Raw genomic sequence first — 16,453 nt, forward strand, 5'->3', positions numbered from 1 at the left:
ACGCAGCTTGTGGACACACCTGACGCCCTGTACTCCACCTGGCTATCCCGCCTACAGGCCAGGTCCCCGCGTGCAGGGGCCGAGGCCGGAGCGGCCAGGCTGGCCGGCCAGGTCGAGGCGCGCGCTCACCTGCATCGTGACCAGTCTGTCGTCTACCATCACCTCCTTTGTCAGAAAGTCCGCTCCTATTGTGGCTTTGTACTGATTACTGAATTTCTTGTTCACATACTGGTTCATGAGGGACGTCTTTCCGACTCTGAAATGGGAGGAAAACCACAAGTATGAGTCGACTAGGAAGCACTGAAAACTGCTTCTGACACTTGCAGCTCGGAAGGAACCAGCCCATCTGGCAGGAGAGCAAGGCGCTGCCCCTCCCAACAGAGGCCGGAGCCAGAAACGTCCCAGCTTCACTCTCTTGATGACGCGCTGTCTCCTGGGACAAAAACACAGGGCACAGATGTGGGCCAGACGTGGAAAAGCTGCTTGTAAGTCTGGCACAGCTGGCAGAACCCAGCATTACTCTTTCTTACCCTGCGGGACACCAACCATACGCTCGCCCTGAAGGAAGCCTCGGCAGTAAGCCGATCCGCTGGTCCAGCAAGGCCTCTGCCGCCCTAGGCGTCTCTCCACGCAGAGGCCGCCACCCAGGCCAAGAAAACAGCAGCGAGAGGAAGGTGCTGGCGTCACGCAGACGTGTGCGCCCACCAGCCCTCTGCTGCCTCACGGCCACTCCACCAAAGCAGCACGGCCTCAGGGCACACGCCTCAGCGCACCCTCCTCGGGGCACACGCCTCGGGTGAGCGCGCGGCTGCAGCAAGAAAATGCAGCGAGAGGCTGTGTGCCTGTTTTTCGCTAACAAGGACAGGCTGGGCTGAAGGAAGTGCAAGACATCCTCACAGCCAATATCTCCCTTCTCCACAAAGGAACAGCCATTTCATACGCAGGGCCCGGAAGCACAGACAGAGCCTAGGGCATGTTCTCCAACCCAGGCCCCCGGAATCAGTTTCCAGGGGGAGAAGTCAGGAAATCCGCAATCAAACAAGGACCTGGTGGCTCTTCTCAGGCACGTTTGGGGCAGCCCAGAAGCACTGCCAAAGAGCTCCTGCACACTGGTCTGGGCAGATGCTAAATCTTTCTTCTTTCTTTTCCTTAAATGGAGGCACTAGGGATTGAACCTATGACCTCCTGCATGCTAAGCATGTGCTCTACCACGGAGCTCTACCCCACACACCAGCAAATGTTAATTTTTAAAGGGCTCCTTAGGTGATTAAAAAAGCCAGCCAGGGTAGAAAAGTCCCTGCCTTTTAAAAGGAACTTTGGAATAAGGAGGCACACCTGAATGTATTATTAATTTTAAAAATATGTAGCCTCCAGCAGGTCTGAGCTTCCGCGGGTCACTTCAGATGCCCAGTCTAAGAAGCCTCCCGCAGAACCCCACAGCTACTAAAGAACTAGTTACTTGGGCACAGCGCCAGGACAGGGGCAGACCCTGCCTCAATGCACCTTGCAGGAGTCGCCTTTTTTGCAGATTGAAGGTTTGTGGCGACCCTGTGTCAAGCAAGTCTATCAGCACTGTTTGTCCAGCAGGATTTGCTCACTTCATGTCTGTGTCCCACTTTGGTAATACGTTCGTCGTAATGATCTGTGATCAGTGATCTTAGATGTTACTATTGCAGAAATACCATGACTCACTGAAGGCTGAGATAATGGTTAGCATTCTTCTTTTAAAGCAGTAAAAGCATCTTTAAATTAAGATGTGTACTTTTTTTAGTGGGAATGCTGCTCCACACTTAGTACACTGCTACTTTTACACACCCTGGGAGCCAGGGAAGTCGTGTGCCCGCTCTGCGGCGGTGGTCTGGAAGCCAACCCACACATCTTCGAGTTACACATGTACTGCATAGTGTCCCCAAACCTACATCTCAGAGGCATGAAGCCAATGCAACAAGTCTGCATAAAAACGACTCCCTGGTCTGCCCAGCTTGAGAAAAAGGAACCCCATGATTTACCCAAACCATGCCCAGGCTGGGGGCCGAGGGGTTACACAGCCAGGTCCGCTCAGGTCCCCATTGTGCCCTCAGCAGCGGGGAAACGAGGCAGCGGGTGTCAGCGTGGCAGGCTCGGGCTCAGGCTCCAGGAAATGAGTTTAAATCCTCGCTCATCTGTTAGCTCACATCCGTGAGGAACACTTACCCGGAATCTCCCAGGATGATAACCTTCAGCAACACTTTCTTCCTAGAGGTCATCCTTCAAGCTGGAAGAGAGCAGACAGCGTTGTCAGCAGGGCAGAAGCACCACGGAGACCACCCTCTCCCCCCAGCACGAAGGCCCTCGCCGCCTGCCCGAGGGCCCCATGCCCTGAGCCTCCCGCCAGCTGGCCCCCGGGGCTCTGCCCCCAAGAGCTCCCACCCCTGGGAGGGTCTGAAAGGGGGATCCACTCCCGCCCCGGTGCTGGAACAGTGAGGATTATGCTCCATCTCCTCAGCAGCCAGTCGGGTGCCGTCCAGCCCCGGCTCAAACACCCTCCTCTGAGAGGCCGCCGCTCCCTCCCCGCAGCTGAGCCCTGAGCACCGGCCCCCCACGCCCTGAGAACCAGCTCATCACTTCACAGTCCGCCCTCAGGACCTGTGGCCCTGCGGCCGCAGATTCCACCTGGTGGAGAGGGGTGTCGTCACTGTGTATGTCGGAAAAAATCTCCGTGTAAGTGAACAACAAACCCATGTTGTTCAAAGGTCAGCTGTACTGAACATTTTAATGTGTTATACTCATTTGTCTTCTCTCTCATAATCTCCGTCAAGACAGCCCTACTCCTCTGGATCTCAGTGCCAGGTGGAGAGCGGCCAACGACTGGGTTAGTGCACGAAGAACACCTGGCCATGGCTCTTGGGGCCTTTCCAGCAGCCTTCTCTAGCCTTGACCAGACAGCATGTAAGACGCTTGATCTATGCTCAGCTCTGACCTTACTTCTCAAGACCAGCCTTGCAGTCCCCAGGGCCTGGCCCAGGAACTTTTAAAAGATAGCGAGTCCTAAATTTTGGACCCCAACATTAGCAACTTCTCTGAAAGCAGGCACGCCCCTCAGAATCCCTGCTAGAAGGCTGTGATCGCCTGTAGCATCAGGGATCAAGACTGGACATGAATGCCCTCAAAAGTGACACCATGCCTTCTGAGAACCCCGAGCGTTGGCCCACTGTCCCCAGGAGACACTGAAACAGCCGACAGGAGGCCAGGGGCAGTACCTCACTGCCACCTTCAGTGGGGCTGGGGAGGAAGTGATCGCACACGAAGCAGGAAGGGAGTGAGTTAAACAAAGCCTGCTGTCATTCCTCCAGTCTGGGAACCAGAACGGTCCAGGCTGGTCCTGACAGATCCGCCTACTGCCAGGTGTGACTCAGCACACGGATACTGACCCCCACTACTCTGGCTGTGCCGCTGATCGCTGTGTGACCTTGGGCAAGTCGTTTAACCTCTCTGTTGGGATCTGTCCCAAGGATGATGTGAGGCCTGAATGGGTAAAATGCTCATGACAGTGACCAGAACAGACTAAGTGGGCAGTAAGAGTCAGTGCTCTCACTGTAGTGTGCGCCAAGTACAGAGATGAAGAGAGAACACCAGGGTCCCGAAGGCAGGGGAGAACCAGTAAGTCAGAGTCTGGTGTCAGCTGGTGGCTTTCAGCTGGTGGTACCAAAAGGAAAGATCAGAACCGACCAGTGCCCCCAGGGCAGGATTAGACGGTGAGCCCTCTGCTCCTGAAAGTGGTGTATCCAACCATGCAGGAACAGGAGGCAAACCAGAGGCAGTTCACCCGGCCCCAGGCTCTGTGACCCGACCTGAGGGTCACGCTCCTTCAGCACCCAGGCCATGCTGGTCAGTGCCCCGAGCTGGTCCAGCGCCGGTCAGGGGCAGCATGAGAGGCCCCGGGGCTGTGCCGAGCCCGAGCCAGCAGATCCAGGGGTGGTTCTGGTTTTCTGTCAGCGGGGAGAGGTACACCCCGACATCACCCCTAGCCCTACCTCCGTCCCCAGGGCCGGCCCGGACCCGGGTGAAGAGTCTCATGCCAAGGTCGGGTGCCACATTCTGAGTGAGAGACCAGATTACAACAGCTGGGGTGAGTTTCAAATCCAAAGGGCAAATTAAGGAAAGAGACAGAGAGATGAGCTCCGCAGAGAGCTCCCTGAAAACTAAGAAAGCCACGGACTCCGAGACCAGAGAAAGGCGTTTCCATGACTTGGCTCAGTAAGTATTATTTAATAATATTAGAAAGAAAACAGGAAACACACATCAACGTCCCTGCTCCTGTGGGCAGGTCTCACATTTGTGTCCTCGGGGATCCCGCTCACACAGGCTGTGGGTGTGCCCGTGTGGCTGCCCGGTCGGGCTGACCCTCTCAGGCAGCAGAGCAGGACCCCGAGCCGCGCCCCTCACCTGCAAACCCCAGGTCCCAGCACCCCCAGAAACACCCGGGTCCCCCCCGCCCCCGGCCAGGCACTGGTCCCCTCCAGAGACTGCTCATCCACGTTTCCAGTGTAGTCTCAGCGTCTAATGGCCCTTCTGGTGAGCTAAGCACTTAAACGGCCATGCCCACCTTTAACTTAAGACGTCAAAACCTGGGGGAAACAATGCCACAGACAGCACTTCTGACCTTCCACTTGGGGGATTACTTCCTCGGGACACAGCGGGAAAACGAGCCAAGGTCAAATTCACAGCCCGGGGGAAGGGGTCTATCCCTCTTAACTCGCAGATACTGTCCAGGAGTGGAGTTACTGAGTCAAAAGTATGAATGTCTTCACAATTTTGGCTAATTCAGTTTCCTGAAGGATTTTCCAAACTTATACTGCAACCACTGCTTAACAGCATATAGGATCTAAATGAGAAAAATGACAATTTTGCTGAGACAAACAAAATCTGAATAAAGGAAGAGATATTTCTAGTAGGAAGCTTAATGTAAAGATATAAATCTTCCCCTTTTAAACAACTGCAAGGATTTCTGGGGGAATCTGATGAAGTAATTACAGCTTTATTCACAAACATAAATGCAGAAGAGTCCCTACCATCCCTCCTCAAAAGAACCGATGACAGGGGACTCGCCGACAGTCTTAGGAAGCACGTTATACACAGACAGCGTTAACAGCACGGGCTCGCGCAGGGCTGAACAGAAAGAGACTCCAGACGTGAACGCTTCAGGTAGACAGAGTGTTATAAAATTCAGCAGCAAGCAGGTGAACAATTCACTAAGTGGTCAGAATTAAGACCCCCAAACCTCACCTTCCAAAATAGCTTCCCGAAGAAGTAAAGATTTACACGCAAGGACGGCCACAAACCAAGCTGACAGGACACACACTCTAGCAGGTCCTCCCTGGATCTGAGAGATGCTGCCAAATGATTTCCTCCTCTTTACACCCACTTTCTGTGACCTTTCCAGGAGCACATTACCTTTAAACTCAAAAGCTGTTTACATTTTGGAAAAAAATAATCATCTGATGATCGTTCAAATAACTTTTCTGATGATAAAAATATTCCCTGTTCATCATGAAAGACAAACTGTACCTAAACGCAGACTCTGATTTCAGGGCTCACTGAACATTTGATGGCTGCTGTGAGCGGCGCTCAACAGCGGACCCGAAGGAACCTGCATCTGGTTTCACCAGGACGCCAATGGCTTCAAACTGGCGAGAGCTGAGAGCTGTTTCTGTACTTAATGTTCTCCGGGATCAAGAATGGGACACTTGTTTCCAGAAAAGAGCTAAGAAAAACAAAACCAAAACAACTTGAACAGAACTTTTGCCAAAAGAAGCGGTGGTTTCAGAATCTTTACCGGCAGTTTCTGCTCTCTGCCACCCGCTTCCATCACCATCTGCGTGGATTTTTGAAGACTGAAACTGCTTTTTAGAATCCTATGTTAGAAATTCCTGACTGGAAAACGGTCCTCTGATGCACAGACCACTTCCTTGAACGGGGAAAACTGAAGCAGGCAGAGGGAACGGAAGAAAGAGTCGTACAAGGGCCCCACCCCGTTTCCTGGAAATGAGCATTTCAGGTAACACCCACTGATTCACGAACATCTCCTAAAACCTCTCTTGCACAAGGTATATTCAGAGCACATTTCCTTCCTTCTGCTATCAGACTAACCTTGATCAGTATGCTCTGGAGTGAGTCCTTGGAAGAACAAGCATTTTTTTAGAGTGAACACTAAATATTCTTCATGCTGAATCAATTCTCTCCCTCAAGAATAGTGTTTGTCATGCAACATCAAACGCTAGCATTTCCCCCCAGCAGCCTGGAGGTATCACTTTCCTCAGCTCTGAAGCTGAGCCCAACACAATACGGAAGCCCCAGGCAGATAAAGACATCAGGAAAATACTGTCCAGGGTTCTGGGCTGGGCAGCGTCAGGGAGGGCAGAGAGAACAGAGGACCGGCGTGGGGACAGGGGAGAGCAGGGGAGAGCAGGGGAGAGGGAGGAAGCGGGCGTCAGCGGGCCCTTTCGAAGCCTGAAGGCTTGGAGGCAGAACAGTGCTGCCTGGTGACTGAGAAACTCGGGCCGCTCCACAGGGAGCTGCAGTGTCAAGGAGTGAAAGCAAAGTGTTTATGAAGCCGCCGAGACGACAGGGTGGAACGCGAGGAAAACAGCGAACTAGGTGTTGTTGTGCTGAGGTCACGTGGCAGTGCAGCACAGAGTGGGGCGAGTGGTGTGCGAGCCCAGGCCCCCACACTTGGAGGCCACGCCGCGCTGTGACACCCGCTGTCATCGCAAGGGGGACTCTGGCTCACCAGGGCTGGGCTCGGCCCTCACGCCGGCATTTAAAAAAGCTCGCCCCGGAAACTTGAGGCACGTACACCAGGCTTGGAAACTGGTGGCGGGAGGTCAGCTGTTCTGATGCCCGCGTGTGTCCCACACAAAAGTGCAACGGTGGCACGGTGTCTGTGAACAAGTGCTGGAGGCTCGACAAGCCGGGCAGGTGGAACCTACCAGCTTCCTCGCGCCCACTCACGTCCACCTGGGGCTGTGCTTCCAGGCCGCCCACCTGCGGCAGAGAGGCCCCAGCCACACAGCTGACTTTCCTGCCACCACGAAGGGACTCAGCTGCAGAAAACTCAGAAAAGTACAGAAGAGTGAAGCAAGGACGAAAGGCTGAACACGACTCTCTGGCGCAGTCCCTGCAACGTGAGGCTGCGGGCCTCCCGGCCCTCCTTCCAGCGTCCGGGTCGCGCGCCTCCCGTCTCTGTGTCCTGCTTTTTCTACACAAACACCTTCCAGTGTCACTAAGGTCAGTGACGTTCCAGCACGTGGGTAACCCCGTTCATCTCTTAGTAAGTGGCTGTTTTTAAGTATCACGTGAACTTACATACATAACGTCAGCATAATCCAGTCAGACTCACAAATGTGCTGCTAGCTAAATAATGAGTATTTTAGAGGCCACTGAAATACACAAATTATTTTCCACAACAGCTTTACTTCCCCTCTCACCAGCAATGAATAGTTTTTCAATTTCACCATACATACCGAGCTACTGTGAGCACAAATCATTGTTAATCGTGTAGCCAGAAATGCGGGTCAACCGGCTCTGCCTCTATTTCTTAGATTAAGCACCAAACACGTCCGCCACGTATCTTCCAGCTGCATCACAGTCTCTGCCTGTTTTACGTACTAGAATGTGATTTACTGCACACATGGTTTAAGTACAACATTGGGAAGGGAACATCAGTGGGATACAGATTTCAGAAGCAACAGGCTTCCTTCCATGCAGATTAAAGCATCATCTGAACTCTAAACAAACATCTCCATCCCACTCTCTTCCAAGACTCCGTGCTCCGTTCCTGACCATGAGAGACCCAGCAGGCATCTTGCTCTCCAGACTGAGGGGCATCAAGGCTCAGAGGGACGGAGGCGAGCGCCGTCTGCTGGTAGGGGCTTGGAGAAGGAAACATGGAGAGACTGGGAGGGCACCTGCCTTCACACTGCCACACTGAGCAGGCGTGCCTGCTGTCGGCAGACCCCTGATCGGACCAGGCCCCACGAGTGGCAGAGTACAGCCCAGGGGACAGCAAGAAGGGAGCACCACTTAGTGAACCACACTGAGGCCACCTGTTTACTCCTCAGGACTGACCCAGAAGGTCAGTGAGGAAAGAGAAGCTCGTATGTGATCACTGGGTTTCTAAAAATATTCAGACGTGAGACTGGAGCCCAGGACTGATTACAGAGACCTTCAACTCAGCCACGACACTGGGTTGATCACTAAGATCAAAACAGCATTTCATGCTTCAAAATAACCCAGAGGGTGAGATTACGTGCACAGACAGGAGACGTGTGGGTGGATAACCAAGGCAGAGCGACCGGGGCGCGCGTGTTCATGGTTCATAGACTGTTCTCGTTACTCTGTGCACATCTGAGATTTCCAACAATGAAGACTGGGAATGCAATTCATACTTTTACCAAGCTGGGACTATCGAGGCCATCACAAATGTACACATTCGTGTTCATCCATAAAAATACCCTGACAAACTTTCATGGCAAACGCGTCCCAGGGCAAGGCCTGGCAGTGGTCCCCGGCGGCTGTGATGAGCAGCCCCGGGGAGAGGGCAGGCAGGCGTGTTCATTCTGCGGCCACAGGAACACCCAGACATACCTTCTAGAAAGGGGGCCTAAATAAAAAACTGTCTTATGGCTTTGATAAGAACAGGTAAGTTTTTTTAAGACCAGTTTGAGAGAGAAAGATGTAACACAAATTTGGATTCTCATCCCAGAGGAGCTTAAGGTGGAAAGGGAAAAGTCAGAGTAGGATCAGAATCTTCAACAAGTAACATCACCCAGCCAATTCCAGGTCCAATTCCAGCGGCTACAACGTGCTACACAAGGGTTCTAGAGCAGCGGAAACGGCCACAAAGTGTCATGGGTGAGTGAAAACCCACTCTAAGCAGCGCGTCGGCCAGCAGGTGGGCGGCAGCTGTGGCGGCTGCAGGAGGTGTGCGTGCCTGCGGGGCGCGGGGGACAGAAAGCAGGTCAGTGAAGGAAGGCCGGCCACCCCGGCCCTGGTTCAGACGCGTGCGCCCGTCGCCGACCGCTACTCAGCAGAGCTCACCGGGTGCTTGTCTCCAAGCTAAGCACCTTATCTGCCCACCTCACTGGGAGGCACGAAGGCTAAGATAACTGAGTGCTAACGTCAGACAGTGTTCAGGTGGCCAGCGTGCCCGTGGGGCTGGGAACTGAAGCCTGGCTGCTGTAACAACCCAAGGGTTATTAGCAAATCCAGGAAACACTCCACTGCAAGAAAGAGAAAAAAGGTCGGAAAGTGTGACAGACTGGCCTGAGTTAAAAATAAAAATGGCTTCAAAGTTCTAAGCCCAGGGGAGAAGCAAAATAAATAGTATCACTGACTAATGTTTTGAAGGCTACAGAATTAAAACTGAAGTCATAACTTCAAACAGCAGCAAAAACGTTTCACCAATAAAGAAAGATGGAAACTGAAATTGTTCTGAAACCCCACGATTAGGTGGTACGGGGACCAAATGCAGGTACAAGATGGTGAAAGAGAGAAAAATGGAGGAGGCCAGGGCCCCACACCCAGGGGGTCCGGGGGAAGGACCCGAGCCTCAAGGGAGGCAGGAGGCTCACTGTGGGCTGGGGCGAGAGTGGGAAGACCCCCAGCCTGGTGAGCAGGAAGGGAAGGGCTGAGCGGACTTCTGTGGCATCGCCAGGGCAGTGCTGGTCAGTGCGCGCTCAGGAGAGTGCTGGTGCCCCGCAGACAGACACCAGGCTGGACGGGAAAGCAGACGAGCAGCCGGTCAGGACGCGCGCCACCTCTGGACGGATGATAAGCGCTGAGGCATCGAAGCCGCTCCCTAGTTCTGACGGGCTCGTGTTCATCACCCTGCTCCCCGGAGTCACTGGCCTGGCCCTTCAGCTGGCCGAGTCCACACGACTGTCTCAGAGCAACCCTGAAGCCTTCCATCTGGGTGCCGAAGACCGGGTGCGCCAGGGCCTGTCAGTGGCTAGTTCTCTTCACTCCCTCCAGGTCAAACGCTGCCTTCCCCGAGGAGCTTCCCAACCTCCCCAGAGCCCAGGACACACTCCAGCCTTCCTGCCACCAGTTTCCAGTGCATTCTCCTGCACTGCCCGGGACAGCTGAGGCTCTACGAGGCCCTCTCGGTGGAAGAGCGCAACCTTCAGGGGCTGTCGGCGGGCAGCGCAGAGCTGGGCGGAGTCGCTGCGTGGGCGGCGGCGGGAAGGAAGGGCACGACAGGCCGGGGCCGGGGCCCCACACGGCGCCCTCACTACCTCCGCGATCCACGCGGGGGCGCCGCTCCTCCCGGGACACTGGAATCCACACAGCCTGAAACCCGCGGTCCACGGGTGAGGCCGAACCTGCATGCTCCGGGTGAGACTCACTGCAACACCACCCAACAGGCTGCTGGTCAGCTGCTCCACTTAGAGCCACCACCTCGGAGGGGGGGAAACTCGGGGAAAAGTCACCAGAAGCCTTCAGAAGGACACTGTGGGGGTCCAGGGGATAAGGGCAGACACTCTTTCACTGCACAACACAAGCATCCAGCGTGAGAACACATTAAGGAGCTGCCCAGACACTTCACAGAAACATCTTAATTCTGCTCCCGGGACCGCAACCAAGGCCGTCCTCATCTCACTACTTTCCTTCATTAGACAGACACCAAGAGCAGGAACAGACACAAGACTGTTACGCAGAAGCCACAAAAAATGCAGCAGTAAGACACTGCTGTGACCAAACGTAGTACATTAATTTTAAGGGTAATTACCTTAGTCGGGAGAGTTAGGGCAGGATGCCTCCCTCCAGGCAGAAAGGCCAGCCCATGAAAGCACCTGGCGGGTCCACCCGATCACACGGGGCTGCCGAGGCCCCGCACGGACCAGAGCGGTGAGAAGCCCGCCCTTGGGGGCGTCTCCCACAGCAGTGCTCACACCGTGAAGCCATCAACCTGCCTGCCAGGTGGAGGAGGAGACCCAACGGTGGACAGAGAAGAGGCCGCTGAAACCCCAGGGCCCCAGGTGAAGGGGCAGCATGACGCGGTGGCCTGGATCAGGAAGAGTGGAAATAGGGGGAGGCCAAGGAAGACCCCAGGTTCACGTGTAAAGGAGCCAAAAGGATCCCAGGTCAGGGAACCCTGAAAGAGAGCCAGTGTCTTCTGGAAGGGAATTACGCTTGATTCAGACGTGCTAAGTTTGAACTGACCTGGATACAAAGAAGATGTAGTCTTAATAAGCAAGTGTTTTGTTTGATTAATGCTCACAGTGTCTTTAAATGGTAAATACATAATTGAGCAAAGGCTAGACATGGACCAAAATGCAGAAGTGATAAAGGATCTGAGTAATCTTTTACACCTTTTACTGCTGGAAAAACCATGAAAAGCAAAGATACTGGGCAGGGCTAAGCTGTGACCAACCCAGCATGGAATCTGCCCGGAGGCGGGGCCCACACCAGGGACAGAGATGGCCAGGGACAAGGAGCAGGCCTTGCTGAAGCAGTCTGTACTCTGGAAAGTTCAAGGGCCACTGCTTTAACTGACTCAGCAGCCTTTTCCTCATCAAGACTCACACACACAGAAAAGTCAGCACACGTGTCCAAGGCCACACAGCTAGTTATCCGTGGAGCCAGGATCTGAACCGAGGCTGGACGGCTCCCGAGTTCCCGCTCTCAACTTACGTCCTCTAGCAAGAATCACCGGCTTCTCCAATGTTCAAACGGTCCCTGCGTATCTCAGTACAGGCCACATCCTAGTTTACAATTCTGCTCTGACCATCCCACTCAAATCTGCTTAAGGAACTTGAGACCACAGCCCCCACTGAGGGGGGGCCAGAGCAGATGCTCCCAACCTCTCGGGGAGCTGGCCAAGTGGTTATCCTGAACACGAGGGAGAGTAAGACGGCTAGACATGGACCAAACAAGGCCATTTAAAGGCCAGCCCCCGCAGAGGAGGTGCTACAACCATGGGAAGATTATGGGCTTTGGGGGCACAGACCAGGGTTCAGAGCCCAACTCACACACACTCGCCGTGTGAACGTAAACACGCCTCTGTTCTCATGTGAAGAATGAGATAATGCAGAGAAAGGCCTTGGCGTCCCACCCAGCTCATCAAATACACTCCGCAAGTGGCTGTCATGGCAGGACAGCTTTCCCAAGGGTGATGAAAATCCTGCACTGAGTCAGTCGGCATCACTGCACCTTCCAAGTCTCACTACACGTCTCTCACACCTACGTCATGATGTTTGCTGTATTCACATGTAAACGGATAGACACGTGCCTCAGGTCCTAGTCACACATCTGAGACACACACCCCGTTCACCTACGTGCCTAGAACCCCAGCAGGTGTCAGCACTGGGCACTGGGTCACACTGTACGCACTGCAGTGCAGACCCGTCTCCAGGAAGACCGATGGCCAGTGCCGACCGAAGAGCAAGCAGAACGGAGCTGCAGGCAGGGTCACTGAGTGGCTCCCTCCCGCCCCGCCGCTGAGTGCCGCCTCTGCCCCCACTGTCTTGCAGTCACAGTGACATGTGCACCCTGCGAGCTGGCGGGACCGCTCAGAGACGAGCCCGCCTCAGGCTACAACATCCTGACGCCCCTCCTCCAGGCTTTGCTCCACTGTCCAATCACGTGTTCCCGTTTTTCTCAGGAACGGTGGTCACTAACATGACCTGAGGGGCAAGCCCTCCTAGTTCCATTCAAACACCTGCTGAGCGTCCACGAAGTGTCAGTCACTGGGCTGGACACCCGGGATGACCCACAGAAAACAACAAACACTTCTTACTTCAAAAGGAGGCCATGATCATTCTCTGTTAAGTCACACAAAGCAGTCTGTTCTGCAGCTCTCAAGTGTTAAACTGGGGAACAGAAAGACTCACAGAGAACTAATTTATGGTTACCAGGGGGTAAAGAGGGTGGGAAGGGATAAATTAGGAATTCGAAATTTGCACTTCTGGAGTAATAGAAATGTTTGGGATTTTGATAGTGGTGGTGGTTTCACGGGTGTAGACATCTATCAAAATTCATCGAATCACACACCTGAAATGTCTGTGGTTTACTGTACAGGAATCATACCACAATAAAGGTGTTAAAATTTAAAAAAGGTTTTGAAGTGTTAAAATGGAAACTTCAGTGGTCAGACCCAGCTGCTCCTTCCCACCCTCTCCTCACAGGGGCTCTGCCATCCTATAGACAAGGCCACTTGCAAAACAGACCCAAAGCACCTGAATTCTGCCACGGGTCCTTACAAGTTGTTGTATCCTGAGGACTTACCAGGAGAGATTCTTCCACAACACTGACACGCCCCGCTTCTGCCGGCACATACAGTGATGAGCTCACCCCTTGCCTGCTTCTGTTTTCAGGGTTGCAGAGCGACTGGGAGACCCCCAGGCCTCGAGCACCAGCCCCAACATCTTCTCAACTCCTCTCAGGCAGCATGGCCTCGAGACCCCTTAACTTGCCGACTGCCTACCCCTGGCTGGATCAGATTCAAGGTCTTCAAACACCAGCCTCTTGGTAGAAGTACCATCCATTACTGACGCATGCTGATGCCGTGAGACTGTCACCTCAGGACAAAAAAGGGTAACTGCCTGAGAAGTTTACTAACCTCTAAAAACTCACTCAGCTTTGAAGTTCGGAGCCGCACTCACGGGTACCACTAGCCTCAGCGGTCACGGCACCTGTCCAGGAAGCACACTGACGGGTTAAGCTGCACCATCACCCCAAGCCTCGGTCCGTCCAGACCACGCACTCTCGCAGGGGCTTGTGGCTGGCCCTCCAGGAGCCATGGTGTAAAAACACAGAGACACAGTGTATCCTTGGTAATAAAATCTCACTGGAGCAGCGTAGACAACTGGGCAGCAAATCGAAAAAGGCCTGGAGGGCAGAAGGGAGATGCAAAGATGAAAAATGGGTGAGAAAGGCTGTTCCAGACCCGTGCAGTCTACACAGCAGCTACCAGCCACAGGTGGCTATCTACAAGAAACTTAATGAAATCAGTCCCTCAGCCACACCAGCCGCATTTTTAGTGCCCGACGACCACGCGGCTAGCACCCACCACACGGGACAGCGTACAGAACACTTCCATCATCACAATTACTGCACGGCGCTGGTCTGAGCCCTTCCGCAGCACTTTACCAGAGTTAACAGCCAGTCCTCAGATACCTCGAATCTCAATGTACGGCCACCACTCACTCAGAGCTGACTGCCTAGCCCATCTTCCTTCACTCCTGAAAACACAGTGAAGATACTGGCCCTCCAAGGGCAGCTTAGCTGTCAGTTCACATCTGAACTGTGCATCAGAACACCGCAGCCAGACAGCAGCTGCATCGTGAGCACTTCAGAGCACATGCCGACACTCTTCCCCGCAGCCCGGGCACGTCCAAAGGCCCCGCCAGGCCCTCTGTAACCCACCGAGACTGAGGCCCATTAACCGCTTCAAAATCACTGGCTTACAGGAAATGAGGTGAACACTCATTTAAAGGAACATTAAGGACCAGAAACAGATCACACTAACCAACAGGAGCAGTCGTGTTAGACTCCTTGCCTGAGTAAGACAAAGCCTCAGAAACGCCAGTCAGATCTTAACACCCTGCTGTGGCTCGGTGTGAAAGGCGGCCAAGGCCAGTTTAGGCAGCTTCATGAGACCTTCTGTAGAACTGGATGCAATTCTGTAACGCAGTCACATGTATCTGTTCTCAAGTACTCTTACAAGAGCTATGGTGAACTGAGGGCTTTCACACGGCTAGATTTACATTCCAAAACAATTTCTTCCTGACCACTTCCTGAATCAAGATGCCAAAGTAAAAGAAACCCAGTCAGGTAAGCGACAGTCTGTCTTCACACCTGGAGATTTTTTAAAGCTCCAAAACAAGTACAGCAAATAATACAAAACAGTGTCATGCCTGCTCAGGGCAGATGCCAAAAAGTTAAGTGCTGCCACTCATAGGGCACATATGTGATCCAGGGTCCCCACACAGGGAAGTCCAGGTAACACGACGCAACACTGCCTCCAAGACAGGGAAGCGGTCAGAGGAAGGCGAGTTACCTCGGATGAAAAGCGAGCGTGTCCTTCTCCCTCCTGGTGGGAGATGCTCCACCAGAGCTCATCAAGACAAATGAGGTGTAAAGAGGGCAAAGCCAGGCAGCCTCCACCCCCGACGCCACCAGGGGCTGCGGCCAAAGGCCAGGCGACAGACGCTGCGGCGCACGAGCGCCTCTGCTCCCAGCACTGCTGCTGTTCTCCGGCTGGAGCTGCGCACCCCTCCTCGCACACTCAGCACCTGTGCTCCTCCCAGCACTGCGGCTACTCCCGACCAGCGGCCGGCCGCCTCTCCGTCCTCGCACATTTAGCTGCTGGGCATAAGGAGGGACTTGCAATGGCCGCTGGGTCTCCAGGGTGTCCACGAGCCCTTTGGTTCCAAAGACGTTCCAGGGGGACGGCTGGTTTGTTTCTTCCAAAAAGTGAACATCAATTTCAACTTCTTCCTGGTCACACCACCCCAATCCCTCCACCTCTCCAAAGAATAAGACCACAGGGATAAGAAGCTGACCACACCTGCAGCATCTACCTCTCTGCCAGTGAAGCGGGGAGGGGCGCTCCCCCAGGGAAGTGCCAGAGCAGCAAACTCCTGCCCGAAGTTTAAGGGTCTACAGGCTTCCACACCTTGAGTGCTGCTTCCAAGCCAGACGCCAGGCACACACGGGTGGCGGGCGTCCGGTCGACACCCTGTCACAAGGGCTATCACTCTCAGATCCTTAAGGCAGGAAACGGTCCCAGGTACATCAACTTTAAAATAAAGATTATATTTCACATTGTGTCACAAAGTACACTACTAAGCCTAGTATGTAAACACTGGGGCTTAAATTCACAAAGCCTTCCCACCAAAAACATTTCTAAACAAGTGCTTAAAAAGTTTAATATGAAAGAAAAAAAAAGTAGAGAGGACAGTACTGTAAACTCTCATAGTGAGGAAACTTCCAACCGAGAACAGGGTGGGATGTCTCCAAGGGGAAAGAATACGCTATTTAGGCCCTAAATTCTAGAACCGTCCTTCTGGGCTGTTTCACTCTAGGGCTTCGCTGCCCTTGGCCAACCGTAAGAACTGACGGTACACAAATGAACTCAAACCCGACAACCTTCCCAGGGAAAAACACCAGTTCTGTGTCCACCTGCATGTTTCTTTCAACATTACCAACAAACACGTGTTTGTATTCTTTTTTTTGAACTGATTGCACCATTTCCCCCTGCTTTTCCTCAATTAATGATTTAAACAGAATCTGACATGTGTTCATTTCATATTTAAATGATAGTCATGACCTTACCTTTCCTTAAAAATTATCTTTTAACAATGCCCATCACCTTGATTTAACAGCCAACACTTCCAAGAATTTTTAAGCACATCTGGTTCATCTTAAGAGGCACAATGCAACACTGAGACTCTGAAGTGCCGACATTCCT

General features: G+C 53.3%; 1 protein-coding gene across 3 annotated transcripts in view; it reads right to left on the reverse strand.

Annotated features, from left to right (window-relative positions):
* RAB7A (RAB7A, member RAS oncogene family) overlaps positions 1–16,453 on the reverse strand; it is a 54,845-nt gene that overhangs the window by 12,037 nt on the left and 26,355 nt on the right. For all 3 annotated transcript variants that reach the window (XM_072941976.1, XM_072941977.1, XM_072941978.1), the window contains exons 2-3: positions 2,194–2,254; positions 130–256 (exon numbers count right to left, since the gene is read on the reverse strand). In XM_072941976.1, the coding sequence (XP_072798077.1) occupies positions 130–256; positions 2,194–2,246 (180 nt within the window). In that variant the 5' untranslated portion in view covers positions 2,247–2,254. The remainder of the gene's footprint in view (positions 1–129; positions 257–2,193; positions 2,255–16,453) is intronic.

This window comes from Vicugna pacos, chromosome 17, assembly GCF_048564905.1.
Source record: "Vicugna pacos chromosome 17, VicPac4, whole genome shotgun sequence".
Classification (NCBI taxonomy): Eukaryota; Metazoa; Chordata; class Mammalia; order Artiodactyla; family Camelidae; genus Vicugna; species Vicugna pacos.